Below are 19945 nucleotides of genomic sequence, written 5' to 3' on the forward strand. Positions count from 1 at the left end.
TGATAGGTTCTCCACATATTCCGTAAGTTCTCCACATATTCCGTAGATAAAATATAATCAGTTTATATCATTCAAATGGTCTTGACAAAAAGAAGATCCTTCTGATATATATCTCATTTAGCAAGAAGTTCCTGTAATTGACACCATTTGCTGTATTCAAAAGGCTCTTACTCGCCAAATGCTGATATCAGTTAGGTCAGGTTCTCCTGATTACATCTGCCCCACCAAGGCTTTGCATGATTTGACTACAATGGTTCTTTCTTCACCATCTGCACGACGGCACTCCTAAATCCGTCTTTATCGTCTGGGATAATTCTCTATGGATGGAAGAAAAGTGTTATAAAGATAACTAATCTAGATCCATCTTTAGAATCCTATTATAGACCAATATCACTGCTTCCCTCTATTGCTAAAATAGGGGAGAAATACTTAGTCAAGCATTTGCCCTACCATGTTAAGCAGCATATGATGGACCCTACACAAATTGGAATTCGCCCTGGCAAGCGCACAGACGGTCCTAGTGTCAGTCTTGAATAATCTTAGAATGAGTGTGGACAGAATAAGGCCATAAAAATTGCTTTTACTTGCTGAAATCAAATCGGAAGCTACACATAAACATTGGCTAGTGGAGGAGAAAAGAATCTGTTTTAAATCATTTTGTTTCGTCCACAGAGTCTTGCATGGAACGCGGGCCTCTGTGATCCAAAATCTTATCAATAGATATGTGCTGCCCCACGTCCTACTTTGAGCTAAGAAGATCAAGGCATTAGTTCCTCCATTCAGATGTTCCCATTTAGGAGGAAGATCTGATGGAGGTAGTAGTGAAAAAGGATACAGACTGTAAAGGGGGAAGTAGATGGATTGTTTACACTGTTGGCAACTGAACAAAAGTATCCGCTGCAGATAACAAATGCTGGATGGCGAGACACATGCACCCAAATGGTAACGCTGATCTGAACTAGCTCGATTATAAGCTGTCTTGATATGTCTGATGGTGCATGAGAATTGTACTCACACAGTAATGATGAGCTTGGTCCACAAATGATATGCTGATGCATTCAGTCAACTGTACCACCTCCTGTGTGGTGAGTTGCTCCTACCCACTTACTGGGTGTTAAGCTGTCTGGATGCACATGCTGGGAGTGTATGTTCCTTTGAGGTGGTCAGCTACTTCAATCCACCTTATGAGTCTTGAGATGTCTGTACCTGTATGCTGCCAGAACCAACTTGTAGGGCTAAGGGCTGTACACTGCTTGTAAACCGAATCTGAAGGTTTCTTGTTGGGTTGTGATGTGCCTACATTCACCTGATGTCCCTCTTTTGGTGATCTGTCTGTATCCTCTTACTTCATGGTAGCATTCTTAACCCGTGGCCTGAACCCACCTGCTGGGTGGTGAGGTCCCACTGCGAGCTGATGAAGTCACCACGCTCTTCTGTAAAGACAGGCACGTCGTATTCTTGCACAATGGGTGGGCTTGACCGCTGTTCAATCACTTTAAGGTGGATGGTATTAGATTCATCTGTAAAGGGAAAAACAAATAGTGTTATTTCCAGTGTTAGAAGCACTTCCTTAGATTCCAACCATACTGGAGCATTAGATGCATGAATAAGTGAGCTTACAAAGGAATCTATAACCATGAGCAAGATGGATGACACTATGGATTTCAAACATCTAAAAATGGAAACATGGTAAAGCACTATGGGGGTATAAATTAAATTGTATATTAATGGTGGTATTTGGATTTTGAAATGGGTGAATGTATTTCAGTGCCTGGTATATCTCTTTGACACTAGGTATTGTTAAAACAGACACACTCAGCTCATAGAAGAAGAGTTAATTATTTGCCCTTACAACTTGGTTTACAATCTAGGCATGGAAAATGTATTCATCACATTTTCACAGCAGTACAAGGCGAAGGCTTTGATTAGGTGTATCTTGTAATTTTGCAGTACCCGGAACAAGATGTGACAAGTTCCCCCTGTTCGCTATTTGCAGGTCAATACAGCCAATATTTATTATTGGAAAATGTCTGGTAAGTAGCAGGACATGCAGAATTTGGGAGGTTACCTAAGGTGGTAAATACATTGGGGTAGATTGTGCGTGTAAAGTGTGATCAGTCAATGAAACATAAAACTTTGCTCAGTGCATGGCTTGGCGTCCTTACTGCTTAGACCGCACCAGCATTTTCACAATTAATCTGAAGGGATGCTTCTTTACTTGTGAGGAGCAGTGAGCAGGAACTGCAGAGGTGGAACTGAGGAGCCTGGCATTAGCAAAATATGTCAAACTCTATTCTCTTCTTTGTGTGTCTCAATGACGCCAGGATTGGCAGACTTTTTGAGTTCATTTGAAGCTGTCCAATAGTTTTTGAAAAAATACTTAATTCTGATTTAGCAACTGAGAATGTAGCTGAACTATTTCATACATTTAAAACTGTAAATCAATTTGATTGTTAAGGAATACCTCGCTACACAAACCACAATGATGAGTTACAAACCTGCAGTAGAAGGACTGGGAAATTGAACAGCTGTTTTGGTTTATTTGTTTTACAAGGAAAGTATTACAGTGGACACGGACTATTCGCAAACATCTCACAAGTACATTTTTTCTTACTGTCGCTGGGCTTAGTCAGCCTATCTGTTTCATAGTTATAAAGATATGGTGGTACACTCCAGGCTTAAAACAAAACCATGATTGCGATCATGGATTAGCATTGGGGCGGGCAGCCAAAATAGATGGTGCTGCACTAGCCCAGGTCTAAGCTCTGCTCCCAAAACTCGCATTTGTCCTTCGGTAGTGCTACATAGCTTTAACTGAGCCGCTTAACGGTTGTGACGTGGCAATGCCAGAAATCTCTGGGTTTCATCTCATCAGGCAGCAGTCGGAGCCACCACCTACAGTTTCTTCCCCTATCTCTTCTCTGCCAAAGGATAGATGATATACCCCATGTGGCTGGGATGGTCAGCAGCAGTGGGGAAAATTATATGTTCTCTAGATTTTCTGGAAACACAGAGGCTGGTTTTCTAACCTCCTTGGCACTAAGAACTCAGTCAACGTGCCAACTCAAATCAGGAAACTATTAGCACTGCATCCAGTCCACAAACCACTGAACGTTACTTCAGCAAGATTTGTTTCAGGCAACAATCAATCCCATGAAACGTTAGTGGAACTTCCAAACCTTCTTTCATTGATAAACAAACTCAAGAACACTAGAACCACCAAGGATAGATTTTAAAGATGTATTTTAATTCAAAATCCTAGTCTAGTGTACACAAGATGAATAGTAACCACAATAAAGACAAATAAAATGGCGATACCAAAGGGCAGCAGCAATGTTAACCAAAAGTGGAAATAAGAGGAACTGCTCCAACATGATAGCTAATATATATTTATAGCAACACTACCCTAGTTCTCCTACTTCTAAGCACTGATCTCATTCTAGCACCGCAAAAAAGAAAACATATTTTGAGTTTCAGGGATGGGACACAGCTGCATATCTGTTTCAACAATACAGCTCTATGTCCATTGATATAGCAAGGTATGCTATTCTTGTCTCACAAGGCCAGCACTGTAAGTCAGTGAGCCAAGCCTAAGTGCCTTCAGTCCCAGTAGCCATTTATTTATTTATTTTATTTTGAGAGTTTTTCTGTGATGGGTGACTGATGGAGTTGTCCAGAGGAATAGAATCTTTTTGGAAGGCATCTGTGAAGACTTTGGATAACTCTCTAAAGATTTAGCAGTCTCAGTTCATGTCATTGACATTTCCCAACCAGAGAATGAAATGGTCAGTACAACAGGCTGGAAAGGTAAACATTAGGTCATGGCAATGGTATTTAGCATGTGTGGTCCGGCAGAGCTAAAGAACTGGGAGCAGACAGAGTAAAGCTCAGTTATGAGTTAGCAGGTGGAAGAAAACGTTTCAACAACGACACTACTTTGCCTACAAGTTACATAATCTATATTCCTCTGAGGTGACGACTTAGTTAACAATGAGTAAATGTCATGTTTCTGGGAAATTTGATCATCTCATTCTCAGCAAGGCAAATGTCATTGCACACATCAGAGCCCTGTACGGAATTAGCTACATTTACAGAGAACTATGTTGTTGATGGTGGACTACTTCTACATAATAGCCAAGTGAACTCGAGGCACTGAGGCAAACGGAAGGAAAATAACTTCTGCAAGATCGAATAGACAGATGGGCCAAAAAAGTCCTATTCCTTGACATGTTTCTGCAACTGAGATAAGAGAAGGGATTCTGTACGACCCGTCCCAAATTCGCCTGGCGTGAAAATTCACTCTATCTTTCAGTATCCGTGCCCAAACGTTTATAACAATCTAATTGTTGTTAAAAACTCTCCGCAAAAACAATTAACAGAAAGTGGCCTGATGCCCTTTAAACTATTTTTGTTCAATGAAACTCTGCATTTTCTGAATAACATCATAAACGACACACAGTTGTCAATCTTCCAGAAACTCTCAGAAATCAAAAACAAGATAATGTAGAATGAAGTAGCTAGCTTTTAGATTAACCCCTTAACAGCTGGGCAGCCCTCTCCCCTCCCCCAGTGCTGAACCTTTTGTTGACTATTTGGGGTAGTTCCCACTTAGGGTGCCATAACTGTTTTCCACATAAGGTATCTAAGCCAAATTTGTGCCCCCCCCCCCCCCCCCCAACATCCCAGGGATTCTAAAGGTACCCAGGGTTTGTGCATTACCCTGGAGGGGACTAAGACAGTAGGCACAAAGTAGCTACATTTTGAGTGTTGGGGGAAATACAGGAAAAAAGTACTCTGGATAAAAGTGACTTTTTCCTACCTAAAATGGCATCAACAAACGTTTGCTGTGCTAAAATCTCCATCTTCCCACGTTTCAGGTACATGCAGGGGTGAATAAAAAAATTTTACTAAAATGTTGGCATTTTTCAAAGATGTAGCCCATTTTCTTTATTTTGTGTGCTCTCAACCTACTTTCAGGTTGTGTTGGAAACCAGCGTGAAACCAGTGAGTATGTCAGGAAAGCTATAGATTTCTGAAATGTAGACAAAATATCGAATTCAGCAAGGGGTCATATGTGTAGATCCCTCAAGTTTTTCCCAAAGAAACTAACTGTTGAAATAAAGAAATATTGAATAGTAGTAGGAAAACAGAGCCATTTGTGGCAAAGATTTAATTTGTTACTTTGTGTCACTATGCCTGATTTATAAAGGCAATATACCATAACGTACACTAGAGCCTTCTGGTTGCGGGCATATACAGGGTTTATACATTCTTCAAGAACACAAGAGTACCCAGAGCCAACAACAGCTGCTCTGTAGAATGGTTTTCATTGTGTTGAAAGTATAGACCAACTCATATGGTGAAATATGTAGAGTGAAAAATGAATATCAAGGAAACCTACGTATTTCTGAAAGGGGCACAAAATAAGGTGTTTAGGAGCAGTAGTTATTTGCACATCACTGAATTTTTGTGTACCCATACTAGCATATGATTTGAAGGACATTTTTCCAAATGTCTTCTTTATTACACACTGGCTTACATTTGGAAAACAAAAATGCAGAGAAATCCAATCGGTAATAGCAAGTGTTCTACTATTCTATGCTTCCACATGTCTTCCAATAAAAATGGTACCTCACTTGTGTGGGTAGGCCTAGTGCCTGCGACAGGAAACGACCCAAAGCGCAACATGTATACATCACATTTTTCTACTGAAAACTGACCATGTTTTGTAAAGTTGGTAGCTGTGGATTTTGGGCCCCAGCTCAGCCGGCAGCTAGGGAAACCTAGCAAACCTCTACAATTTGTAAAACTAGGCACCTGGGGGAATTCAGTATGGGTTGGCTTGCGCGGCTCTCATCAGTTATTTTTAGCCCAGAATCTCTTGCAAATTTAAACTGCGACTTAAAAAAACACAAATTCCTCACGTTAATGTGATGGAAAATTCTGGAGTCCGCGGGGACCCACAAACTTCCTTCCACCTAGTATTCCCTCAATTCTCCTAATAAAAATAGTACCTCACTTGTTTGGTTAAACCCATCATGGATACACCACATTTTTCCACTCCATGGCTCAAAAAATCCACTCACCTGCTCGCATTTGCGGGCCACATTTAATTCTGCTGAGCTATTTTCAGGTCCTACTGGTGAGTAGGAAGACAACTTGACTTTTGACCTCAGTCTCTCAAGGCAGAACAAACGTGACAAAATAGCAAGATTTAATGGCATCTTTATTGCTCACAAAGTGAATGAGCAATATAAAAGCCTATAAATCTTATTAACTCGTCACATTTGCTTCGCTTTCAGAGACAGAGATCAAGTGCATTACAGTTAGGTCGAGTAGATTTTTTAAGTTACTAGACCTGGAGGCCTAGTGAATTTGTTTTGATTTTTCGAGCCTTGCACTCAAAAATGACTCTCTGCAAAGGGGGTAGCTGTGGAGTTTGGGTCTAGCTCTGCTGGCATCTAACGAAACCTAGAAAACCTGTACTTTTTTGAAAACTACACACCTGGGGGAATCCAAGTTGGGGTGACTTGTTTGGCAAGCACCAGGTTTTTTTTATACCCAGAATGCCTTGCAAGCCTCAAACTTTGATCAAAACAACATATGTTAGTCATATTCCTGTAATTACATTTTCTATATTCTGTAGGAGCCACAAACTTTCTTCCACCCAGCATTCCCCCAAGTCTTCCGATAAAGATAGTACCTCACTTGTGTGGGTAGGCCTAGTGCTCACGAAAAGAAACGACGCAAAACGCAACATGGATACATCACATTTTTCCACTCAAAACAGATCCTTTTTTTGCAAAGTGGGTAGCTGTCGATTTTGGGCCCTAGCTCAGCCGACACCTAGGGAAACCTAGAAAACCAGTACATTTTTGAAAACTAGATACCTGGGAGAATCCAAGGGGAAGTGACTTGTGTGGATCTCATCAGTTTTTTGTTTACTAGGAATCCCTTGCTAACCTCAAATGTTAACTTAAAAAAAACATTTGCCTCATTTGTGTGATGGGAAGTTCGGGAATATGCAGAGTGGCCCCACAGTATGTCACAAAGAGAAGGGGCCACAGAAGAAGCTTGACACTCAAGTCCCAGGTGTGTCTGCAGGAGAGGAATTCAGGGGCAAATAAGACCTCAGCAAAGAGAGTGGACAGTTGACCGTAATATCAAAAACAAAAGTACCCAAGATGGCAGGAAAAAAGTCCCTGCAGCACCACCACCTGCACAAATATACTTTTCTGTGATATAATGGTGAATTGGAAAGACACAACAATCCTTGTCGGAGGAAGTGTGCCCAATGAACCAAGATACAACATTAAGAGAAGTTCAGCTGGCGTCAAGAGACACCTAACCAACTGACTTGATGAACATGCTGTGAGCCGACTTCTGGGAGAAGAGTAAAAATGTAGATCATACGAACAAACTCTACTGAGCAGTACATCCAAGGTTAAATTACTGTTCAGAAGGTACTTTGGTAGAGAAACTACAGTCAGACAACAGAATCACGCAATTAAGAAACAAAAAGAAAGTCATGACAGAACTTTTTCTGACAGGTGAGGTGCTACAGCGAATTGCAGGCCCGCGCCTTTTGTGGAGAATTGAATATTCAGTTCAAGCATCTAGAGCCCAAGGGCCTATCAATTGTTTTTCCGCAGAAACAGCTGAAACCCAGAGCTTTTCTGTAAATAATTGCAGTCAGGCTTTTCAATTATCGAGACAAGGATGTCATATTCCTAGCATCCTGGAAACATGGCAGAATGCAGCTTCGACAGGGTGAAGAGGGCCTTGAGGGAAAGAGATATTTAATACATGATGCTGAGCCTCGTATATCTGTAAATAATTGCAAAGCGGAGATCTATCCCCATAAGAGGCATGGGACTGGTACAAAGGTTGGCTTAGGGTCAATCGAAGGAAGTTAGGGCTCAAAACAAGCAGCAACAATAACTGGAGAGAAAGGAATGGCTGCAACGTGACAGACCTGGAGAAGAAATTTCGAGGCTTCTCTGGAAAACAGAAAGATGACAGTGAAAGGCCAACCCAGCCTCTACAGACAAACACAACAAGCAATGGCGAGAGGGATACATGAAACTCAATCGGAGGACACTGCACAATGATCACAGAAATGTTAGGGGCAGTGATACGTAAGGGTCAGATTGCAGAACGAACCATCTGGTAACAACTGAACTCCCCAGTGACAAGACTGGAGATCGGATGGCTAATGTCCTGGGGAAGAGTAGGGATAGCTAGACTCATTTGGCTCATTATCCACCACAGAGACTTTCCTAAATAAAAGAACTGCAAGTACAAAACGGACCAGGATTTGAGGGCAGGGGCAGACAAAAAAGCACATTCCTCTGAGCAGGCGGTGGGGGGCAAAGGTGGTTCTGATCCACAAAGAAGGGAGAAATGCAATTTGTATCACCCATTTACCCATATCAGTTGTGAGACCAATATCCTGGGCAAAGGTGCTTGCCTACGTATTAACATCTGTAATTCCCAACTTGATTTATCCAGATCAATCAAGATTTATGCCAAATAGATCCACCAAACTAAGAAAGTGTTTGATTCAATAGAATGGATATTTATGCTTTACATAGTGAGAAAATTGACTTTGTACCCTACTTTGTAGCCTGCATAGTACTGTTCTAAAATGGCTGCAAGATAGAGTACAAGTAAATAGTACGATATGAAGGACATTCAAGATTCACGGGGCACCCAACACGGTTTCCCTCCATCCCTGATGCTTTTGCCTTGAATATCAAATTTATGAGACAGCAAAGGACACATGAAAGGGAAGATAGAATCTCACTCTAGGTGGAGGACATGCTGGTATACATAGCCAACCCTGATGAATCACTCTCTAGACTGAAATGTATATTTGACCAATTTAAAAGGTATTCAAGTCTCTGGATTAATTGGGATAAATTCATCCTGGTCACCTAACCAAAGTGGATACTTCCTACACCCCATAGAGTGAAAAACACTTTAGATAACTTGAGATTAATAACCCAAACATTCAAAGCCTATAAGCTGGACTCATTGGTGCAAAAGATGGAGACTGATGTCTCCCACTAGAAATGACTACCTCTATCTGTCTGTTGGGCCACCATCCCCATCCCCTTTCAAAATGATCACACTCTAGAAAATCTTGAATATAATGCACAGAAGTCTACTGCTGAAAGAAGGCCTTCAGAATGGCACTGGATACCCTCCAGAGATCCACATTCTACAGGGGTGGGAGATACTACTTCCTAATACCCAGAAATAGCATAAGGCTGCCCAACACATTACAATCAATAGATGAGTCTTCGTATCACAAGGCAAACCAGCTATATAGAATTGACACAGTTACGAAAGGGGAACGGGGCTATATACACTCCAATGTGGAGGTTCCCTGCTCAGCAGACCTTGCAAGCCACTACAGTGGTGGCAAAGATGTGATGTAATGTGATGTAAACTCAATAGAAAGACAGGTTGAGCCAGTCAATTGACACCGAGGATGCCTCAATGGGTAAGTACAAGAAAAAATGTAAATAATCTGGCAGGGTTCAGGTATGGAACACAACACAGATTTGAATGAGGTCAAGGGAGTGAATGGTGTAGCCACGATTTTACAGCTAAAGGAGGAATACACGTGGTTGTGCCCACAGATCCTCAGATACCTGCAACTCCAACATTCCCTGCAGGTGTGTTTTTGGAATTTAGCGAGATGGTGAAATAGACATCACCACTAGAGAACAGATGGTTGGAAGCAGAAATAAACTGCGGAGTAATACTGAAGTCCTGCGCAAATTGCTATATTAAAGACTTGATGAAGCTGAGAGGCATTTGGCCCCAAGAAGTAGGTATCATTGAGGATTACAAATAGATAGAGGTCTCAGGATTCACCAGGGGTGTGTTGATCAAAGCCAGCTTAAGACTCGTTTAGTTAAAACTATTGTATAGAGCAACTTACACCAAGTAACAACAACAGATGGAGGGGTGAGGGGGAGCTAGGACTTTTTCCATACAATATGGGAGTTCCAAATGATTGGAAGCTATTGAGATGCAGTACATAAGGAACTAGAATCCACAATGTGATTGAAAAAACGAGAAGGCTGCTTTAACTGTGGCCCGATAATCAAAAGATACTAGAAATTGCTTGTAAACGAGAGCTTCATAATACCAAAGAGGGACATAACCAGAAACTGAGGAAGCCCTGTAACACCAACACTGGCTGTGTGGATTACAGGTACATACTGGTGTATGGGCACAAGTAATCTATCACTGGCAGAGATGTCCAACCAAAATTGAGAAAGTCTGGTGCTGCTGGGGAGAGCAAACAGATTGGTTAGACACACAGACGGGAGGAAGGGTGACAGTGGAAGTGAAATCCTAAAGCCCCCAGGATCTACAGGTGATGTAAGGTGTCACAGAATCTAAATGTAGGGATCAGAAATATGCAGTAATCTATGTGCCTAAAAAATATCAGTGCAGCACAGCACACGATTATAGGGATCCCTTTATAGTTTACGTAGTGGATTCCCTGCTACAGTGAACATAATCAACATAAGTTGGCAAATGGTTCACAAGCAGAACAAAATCAATGTAAAAAACTTTTTGTGATATTCAAAAAAATATATAGAAAACTAAAAATCAGTTAAATTGACTACTTATGTTTATTTGTACCAGAGGAATTGGAAAATACGGAAGGTCAAATTTCAAGAGAAAGAAGCAGACCTTTCATGTGTGCTAGAGTTAGTATGTGACTTCATAGAAAAACAATTTAATGGAATACCATTACTGACAACTATTTCATCTAAACAGTTTAATGGAAATTTTCAGGATGAATGGCATTTACCATTTCATAGAAACCAATTCATAGAATGTCTTTTTTCCAGATAATGGCGTCTGCATACTTAATTTTTTAAGATGTAAATACAATGCTTGAAAGCCTTACATTCAGAAATATTTTTGCCAAAGGTATTAATTTTAACCCTTTACTTCAGGGAACAGTATTTCGGATTAGCATCTTTTACATTGCTAAACAATTACTTTGGATGCTTTTAATTCGCGGAACCCTCACCACTCCTAAACACTATCCATCTCTGCCCCCTACACCTAAACTCCACTCATCCCTGGCCCATAAACTCCACTGATCCCTGAACCCTAAAATCCCTTTCTAACCCTAAACTACACTCATCAATGAACGCAAAGAAACCCTTACCACATCTAAACTCTACCCATCCCTAAAACCATAAAGACCTTTATACTCCTAAGCTCTACTCATCTCTTAACAAAAAAAAACACTCACGACCCCTAAACTCTACCCACTACGGAACTGTAAAAACCCCTTTTGACTCCTGGTCCCCATCCATCCCTGACCCCTTAAAATCCCCACACTACCCCTAAACTCCACTCATCGCAGATCACCCCAAAATAACCCACTCATGACCCCTAAACTCAACCCATCCCTCAACCCTAATACTCCTTTCTACATATAAATTCCACCTATCCCCCAAGCCTAAAACCCCAAATTACCCTAAAACCCACCCAGTCCAGAACACTAAAAACCCTTCACCAAACCACAAATCTACCCATCACTGAACCTTAAAAACATTAGCCTGCCCTAAACTCCATCCATCTTTGAACCTTGAAACCCCTAAAAAACCCTCATAGTTTTTCGCCCATCATGCCACCTTAGCTTACACCAAGCCACATGCAAATAAGTCTTGACTCTGCTCAAATTGGAACACTCCAGTCTGAACAGCCACGACAGGTCCTCCCTGTACTGGAATACAAGCAACCTAGGACCGGTTTCGCCCTGATAAGGGTGCATTAGCCAGGTATAGCTTCATTCCAGAAGCACATTAAGTACGGGACCAACATCTGGGCTCAAATATATGGGCTGAATATATATAAACACAAGTATACATATGAAGAATAGTTGATTGATCTACAGATAGTTGGCTTTATACCATCCATAGCCCATAATGTAAAATTCTCATATTTCTGACTCAACCCTCATTTAAACATTTAATCATATAGTGAACACATTGTGAAAGCATCCAGAATGATTCCTCTAACCTTAACAAAAATGACAGCCCCCAACTCCAATCAACAGAACATTGACTTATTGCCCATGCATTAACTCATCAATGATTTTGGGAGTGCCAGTCTAATTAAAGGGAGAAAAGCTATCTTAAGACCCTTTAAATTATTTCTCCACTCTGCAACCCAGCGAGAAAGCGTGTCATTGAACCAGAGCTGGTATAATAATGTGTGTTAATTAATGGAAAACAAAAAACTGAGAAATCACATTGGAGGATACAAAATCATGGAAAAACTATTTTATGGAAAGACAATTTTTAGGAAATCCAAAGAAATCGAAAATTAAAGGAAACATTTTAAAGGAAAGTTAGTTTTGAGGAATTCCAAAACTATATCAAAATTGAGTAGTGTTTAGGACTACTGTGTGCTTTTTGGGTTCAGGGATGAGTAATGTTGAGGGTGAGGAAGGGTTTTTAGGAAGCATGAATAATTGGAGTTCGGGCATAGAAAAGGAGTTTTAGGGTTCAGAGATGGGTTGAGTGTAGGGGTGCTGAGGAGGTTTTAGGATTCATGGATGGGCGGAGTTTAGGGCTGGGAGGGGTTTTTAATGTTCAAATATAGGTAGTGGTTAGGATGGAGAAGAGTTTCTAGGGTTCAGGATGGGGTGGAGTATAGGGTGGTCAGGGGGTTTAAGGATTCAGGGATGGCTGGAGTTTGGATGTAGAAAGCGGTTTTGAGGGTTCTGGGATGAGTAGTTTAGGGTGATGCGTTCTTATGGGTCATGAATGGCTGACGTTTAAGTTCAGTGAGGGTTTTTTAGGGTTAAAGGATGGGTGGAGTTTGGGTGGGCTGAGGTGTTTTAAGGGGTAAAGGATGGCGGGGGTTTAGGCGTAGAAAGGGTTTTTTAGAGAACAGGGATGGATGGAGTTATGGTTAGTGAGTGCTTTTATGGTTCAGGAATGGTAGGTTTTGGGGGTTGAAAGGGCTTTTAGGCTTCAGGCATGAGGGTAGTTTAGGTTAGGTGAGGGGTTTTAGGGGGCAAGGATTGATTGTGTTTAATGGTTGCGAGGGGTCTGTAATGGATGGTGTTTACGGGTGGTGATGGGTCAGCGAATTAAAAGCATCTAAAGTAATTGTTTGCAATGTGAAATATATAACTATAAAATAATGTCCCCTGAAGTAAAGCACTGAAATAAATAGCTCAGACAAACTGTTTCTGAAAGTAAGACCTGCAACCATTGCATTTACACGTTAAAAAGAAATAAGCATTCAAAAGACAATTTCGACCAAAAAGATACTCTATGAATTGGTTGCCATTAACAGTTCAGATGAAATGGTTACTCAGTGTTTGTATTCTATGAAATCGTTTTTCTATGAAATATTCACGTCTGAACCATACAGCGGAGAAAAACAATATAACTATGGAGCCAATGCCCATGCGCATTTTCTACAATAGGTGTATTCACCAAACCTTACGACTTGAAAAGACTTCTTCAAACAAAAACAAGTTGCACATGTACAAGCCCAACACTAGATGGCAGGACAATACACTAGATTGTATCTAGAGCTAAACATGCCACAAACTTTGTATTTCTTCCTGAAGGGGTCAACAGAATGTAACCTTGTTTTAAAAAATAGTAGTAAGAAAGACTGGTGTAAGATTATTTTGCTTTAGTTTTGCTGTTTAGGGATGTCACTACAATATTGTTTCTTCTTCTTGTTTCATCCAGTTCTGTGTACTTGAATTAAAGGTGCAGGGTTCAGAAGCATGTTTTACGCCTGATCTCATTATTTTATACATTAGAGAGAATGTGGGGATATTAAAGTTATATTAGATTTTTTGGCAGTGTTTAATTCTTTCACGGATTTGTGAAATGAAAGGCTCATACGAATCTTGCAGAAAAGGTACTGGTGTCCCTATTTGTGCATAGACCTTTAATATGGTCTCAAAAGAGGTTAACTCTTTAATTACCTGGTTTTTGGCAAACCTACCAACCGCACAGAAAATGAACCTTCTACAATTTAAAGGACTCACAATGAGGGATTCTGATATCTCTAACGTGTATACGGTATTAAGGCAGCATCAAACTTATAATGTCAAGTCAGCATCAAAGTTACACAATTATTATGAAGAGTTATGAAGTATTAAAAAATTTTGATATAAAAACTATGATTTGAAATAAAAAACATACATATGTTTATTATACGTCTTTGCGTTGTGTCAGGGTTTAAAACCAATACATACAATCATACATTCATAACACCAAGTACATATTACAAAAAACATTAAGACAATTTACAATAATAATTAAAATGTTCATGAGAACAGGTGTCGACGCGGCGTTTCGGTTATGTGCAACAAGAACCTTCTTCAGGACGGTTTCTATAAAGAAACACAATTACTATATCATAATGATACATGCAGTGCCTATGTACATCAATGTGTTTTATTTAACTATTACTTGATAGATGTCATCCAAAATACATGTCATACACTCGGGAGAGCAGGAATTATTCATTCTATGTTATTGCTATACATTGTTGTTACTATACATTGGTGCCCTCTAGTTTCATGTGGTAGTTTTGCCAAAAAACGGGACTAAATAGGAAAAACAGGGACCGTTGAGTACAGCCCTATATTATTTATATAGAGAGGTAGATCGATTAATGTAGTCTCTTTATTCTTACCTCAAATTACAAAACTCAAGGTTGTCTCTGAGATGCAAGAATGAACCGGGTCCTGATTTGGACACACCGGACTGGCACGGATACCCAACTTTGTTGATTTCGGTGTATCTGCGCATTAAATTTGCTGTAAAGTTGATGAGTATCATGTTTTAATGTTATAACAAGCAATCTGTTCATGCTTATTTTTTTTAAAACGTAATTTGATATAGTACCTTAAAACAATGTCTTTTACATGAACGCTGCTTGGGAGGAGCCACTGATATCGGTTTCTGTTGCTGGCTTGTTGCTAAAAGTAAAATTAAAATACGACTTTATCTATCTCTCTTTTTTTCTCTTTCCTATGTATATTTATCAATAAGTGAGAAACTCACCAATCATGTGAGCCGGAGAATCGCTGTAGTCGCAGGTTTGGTATACTTAATTCGTCGACTTTACTAGTTTTGGGGGTTGACCTCCCGTTTTCTAGGCGATTTCTAATGAGAAAAATAGGGTGACATATTTTCATTCTATCCTTTCGCATCGTAAGTTCCATTTTTGGCATACCCAGATATCTGAGGTGCCTATACACTAACCTTGGTTTCTATCATACTACGACTGCTATATATAACGTTTTTCTTACAAAGGCTCACAGCCCTGTTTTGTATATCAGGCTCCTAGGATTAGGAGTTATTATTTTTATATATGGTTCACCTTATTGAAGATATACGTTTTACCATGACCCGGATTCAAAAATTACATCTTGGTAACCCTAGAGTGATGTTCATCGTGTCAATCTGTGCGCATTCTATATTTATGACACACTGACTTAACCAACCTTTTTTATACAGCTATAGTTGCTATTACAGGCCTCTAGTTTCTTTAATTAGGCTACATATATCAAACACGGTACATATTGGTAGACCATAGGATCTATGGGGTTTCTTTTTATTCACAGTGATGGAAGCTCTATTCAAATAAATCCAAAAATACACGCCCATGGCGCCCTCCATCTATAGAGCAAAACGACGGTACTCTAAGCCTTTAAGTTCGGGACAGGATATACATATATTACAGCCTCCCTCCTTACCAAATGCTCCAGAGTCGGCCTCCCTGCTCCTACCGATGCAGCGTCTCGGGGTTCTGTTTTCATTCAATGGATAAACGCTTTGGCGGGTGAAATTGCAGTTTAAATAAGCACTTCGTCTCAAGTGGCTTGTACCCACTTCGTCCGCTATTGGGTGATTCAATGTCACATGACAGCAAGCCTACGAAAAACTTTATTCAATTTCTGTAACTTAGTATGGTTTATTCTAAATGTTTCAATTTAAGTTCGGCCGCATCTCACCTGTCTTACATGGAGTTGTCTACTCGTGATCTGCAGCTCATGTTAAAATAAATTTCGAAAATTAATCAGAATTACCTATCGCAGTACATAGACAGATTGTACCCGCGCTGTCTAGCAGAATCTCCCTTCTTTCTGCACCATTAGATATAAACATTAAATTTTCATTGACAGACCGCGTCCCGCGTACACATTTACCTATTTGTATCTAGTATTATACCATCACCACTCTAAGCTGCAATATAAGGTATTAGTGTGTCTACACCACTACATCTGCTCAAACGGAATGCAGCAGTTTATATCAGCAGACATAGCGCACAGTGGTGATTATCCTATTATGCGTACTGCGATAGGTAATTCTGATTGATTTTCGAAATGTATATTAACATGAGCTGCAGATCACGAGTAGACAACTCCATGTAAGACAGGTGAGATGCGGCCGAACTTAAATTGAAACATTTAGAATAAACCATACTTAAATATATAATTAGATGCAATAACTGTGGAGGAAAGTAATAAAGAAATCAGGGTTACAACCATTAAGTTACAGAAATTGAATAAAGTTTTTCGTAGGCTTGCTGTCACGTGACATTGAATCACCCAATAGCGGACGAAGTGAGTACAAGCCAATAGAGACAAAGTGCTTATTTAAACCGCAATTTCACCCGCCAAAGCGTTTACCCATTGAATGAAAACAGAACCCCGAGACGCTGCATCGGTAGGAGCAGGGAGGCCGACTCTGGAGCATTCGGTAAGGAGGGAGGCTGTAATATATGTATATCCTGTCCCGAACTTAAAGGCTTAGAGTACCGTCGTTTTGCTCTATAGATGGAGGTCGCCATGGGCGTGTATTTTGGGATTTATTTGAATAGAGCTTCCATCACCGTGAATAAAAAGAAACCCCATAGATCCTATAGTCTACCAATATGTACCGTGTTTGATATATGTAGCCTAATTAAAGAAACTAGAGGCCTGTAATAGCAACTATAGCTGTATAAAAAAGGTTGGTTAAGTCAGTGTGTCATAAATATAGAATGCGCACAGATTGACACGATGAACATCGCTCTAGGGTTACCAAGATGTAATTTTTGAATCCGGGTCATGGTAAAACGTATATCTTCAATAAGGTGAACCATATATAAAAATAATAATGCCTAATCCTAGGAGACTGATATACAAAACAGGGCTGTGAGCCTTTGTAAGAAAAACTTTATATATAGCAGTCGTAGTATGACAGAAACAAAGGTTAGTGTATAGGCACCTCAGATATCTGGGTATGCCAAAATGGAACTTACGATGCGAAAGGATAGAATGAAGATATGTCACCCTATTTTTCTCATTAGAAATCGCCTAGAAAACGGGAGGTCAACCCCCAAAACTAGTAAAGTCGACGAATGAAGTATACCAAACCTGCGACTACAGCGATTCTCCGGCTCACATGATTGGTGAGTTTCTCACTTATTGATAAATATACATAGGAAAGAGAAAAAAAGAGAGATAGATAAAGTCGTATTTTAATTTTACTTGTAGCAACAAGCCAGCAACAGAAACCGATATCGGTGGCTCCTCCCAAGCAGCGTTCATGTAAAAGACATTGTTTTAAGGTACTATATGAAATTACGTTTAAAAAAAATAAGCATGAACAGATTGCTTGTTATAACATTAAAACATGATACTCATCAACTTTACAGCAAATTTAATGCGCAGATACACCGAAATCAACAAAGTTGGGTATCCGTGCCAGTCCGGTGTGTCCAAATCAGGACCCGGTTCATTCTTGCATCTCAGAGACAACCCTGAGTTTTGTAATTTGAGGTAAGAATAAAGAGACTACATTAATCGATCTACCTCTCTATATAAATAATATAGGGCTGTACTCAACGGTCCCTGTCTTTCCTATTTAGTCCCGTTTTTTGGCAAAACTACCACATGAAACTAGAGGGCACCAAGGTAAAATAACAACAATGTATAGCAATAACATAGAATGAATAATTCCTGCTCTCCCGAGTGTATGACATGTATTTTGGATGACATCTATCAAGTAATAGTTAAATAAAACAAATTGATGTACATAGGCACTGCATGTATCATTATGATATAGTAATTATGTGTTTCTTTATAGAAACCGTCCTGAAGAAGGTTCTTATTGCACATAACCGAAACGCCGCGTCGACACCTGTTCTCATGAACATTTTAATTATTATTGTAAATTGTCTTAATGATTTTTTGTAATATGTACTTGATTTTATGAATGTATGATTTGATGTATTGGTTTTAAACCCTGACACAACGCAAAGACGTGTATGTTTTTTATTTCAAATCAAAGTTTTGTCTGTATTATTTTTTATATATTTTTTTTAATTCTTCATAAATCTTCATAATAATTGTGTAACTTTGATGCTGCCTTGACATTATAATTTTGAAACTGCCTTAATACCGTATACACGTTAGAGATATCAGAATCCCTCATTGTGAGTCCTTTAAATTGTAGAAGGTTCATTTTCTGTGCGGTTGGTAGGTTTGCCAAAAACCAGGTAATTAAAGAGTTAACCTCTTTTGAGACCATATTGAAGGTCTATGCACAAATAGGAACACCAGTACCTTTTCTGATCGATATCCCCTGGTCCCAGACCTTTATAAACAAGGGGGCCTCCTCGACTTTTATTCATACGAATCTTGGCCAATATATGCTATCACATATAATCACAGTCTCAGAATGAGTAAAAACCCTTTTATACATCTGCCTCATTGTCTAACAAGTCAGTATTGATAGCAGTTGAACAGCCAAACATCCCAGGCTGTAAACATTCAGTGCATGGTGTAAGGCAGGTACATATGAAAAGAGTGGTCACCATGTACATGGGGTAGTGGTGAACAAAACGACATGAGACTTTCCACATACCAACAAAATTCATAGCTGCAAGGTGTTCCATTGTAATGTGTAAAACTTTCAGCTAATCACAGCTTTTCACACAAATGCATTTTCCTGCTTTTTTTTAGCCCATAGTTCAAATATTAACAGGCCAATTTCAAGTCCCAGATAACAATGTGATATCTGTTAACAGGTGAGGACTGTCTTAAAGTAAGATATTTGCCAAGGGGACACTTGGCAGCTATGAACATTTACCCAACAGCACCACATTCTTAATGTAGTCAAGCAAAGAATGCAGAAAAGCAGACTCACATATTAGGGGCCCTAATAATGCAGGGTTACAAACTAACATGGTGCAATTCAAAATGTTAAAAGGTTTTACATGGTACTATGCTGTTAGCAGGGTTGACCACCCCTACAATGTCGTAATATTCAGTAAGTAGTAGGTGAATGACCCCCAACTGTGTCCAGAAATATATTAAAAAGTTGACTAAAGCACTCTTACTTGTTTAATCAATTAATAGTGCTATAAACCAGAGTCCTGACAGATTAAGTGTGAGAGGTAATGAGATGTGAGAGAATGTAATGAGATAGGAGTGCGAGAGAGAGTGCATTGCACATACTTTCTATGCTTAAATAACTAACATAAGTACATAGCAACATTGGCAATGGCAGTACACTACATAGCCTGTATTTCTTCTCCTTTAAATTAAATGTGTGCTTTATAACAAATCACAGCAAAAATGTTTTTCTATTTTGTGGATGCAGCAACTGACTGTACACTTATAAGCACTGATTTCAAAAGGTTTGGAAAACACTGATGAAACACCACTCAAATTCTAAAAAAAATAAACACTGAAAACAAGACAGCCTATTTACCAGCAACAATGACTATTAGTGACCTACCCTCTCATTGTAAGCCCGTGCCTCCAGAATAGTGACTATAATTGTGTAGGAGGAGAATATCACAATTTTTTTCCAACAGATAAGGCAAATAACACTTAATTAGAGTGTTGGAACGATGGAGCTCCATTGAA

At 39.6% G+C, this 19945-nt stretch overlaps 1 protein-coding gene across 1 annotated transcript in view; it reads right to left on the bottom strand.

The window, feature by feature from the left end:
• NPRL2 (NPR2 like, GATOR1 complex subunit) overlaps positions 1-19945 on the bottom strand; it is a 141442-nt gene that overhangs the window by 98601 nt on the left and 22896 nt on the right. Inside the window, exon 6 of the mRNA XM_078661150.1 lies at positions 1384-1520. Within this exon, the coding sequence (XP_078517276.1) occupies positions 1384-1520 (137 nt within the window). The remainder of the gene's footprint in view (positions 1-1383; positions 1521-19945) is intronic.

Source organism: Lissotriton helveticus, chromosome 9 (genome assembly GCF_964261635.1).
Source record: "Lissotriton helveticus chromosome 9, aLisHel1.1, whole genome shotgun sequence".
NCBI classification, from domain to species: Eukaryota; Metazoa; Chordata; class Amphibia; order Caudata; family Salamandridae; genus Lissotriton; species Lissotriton helveticus.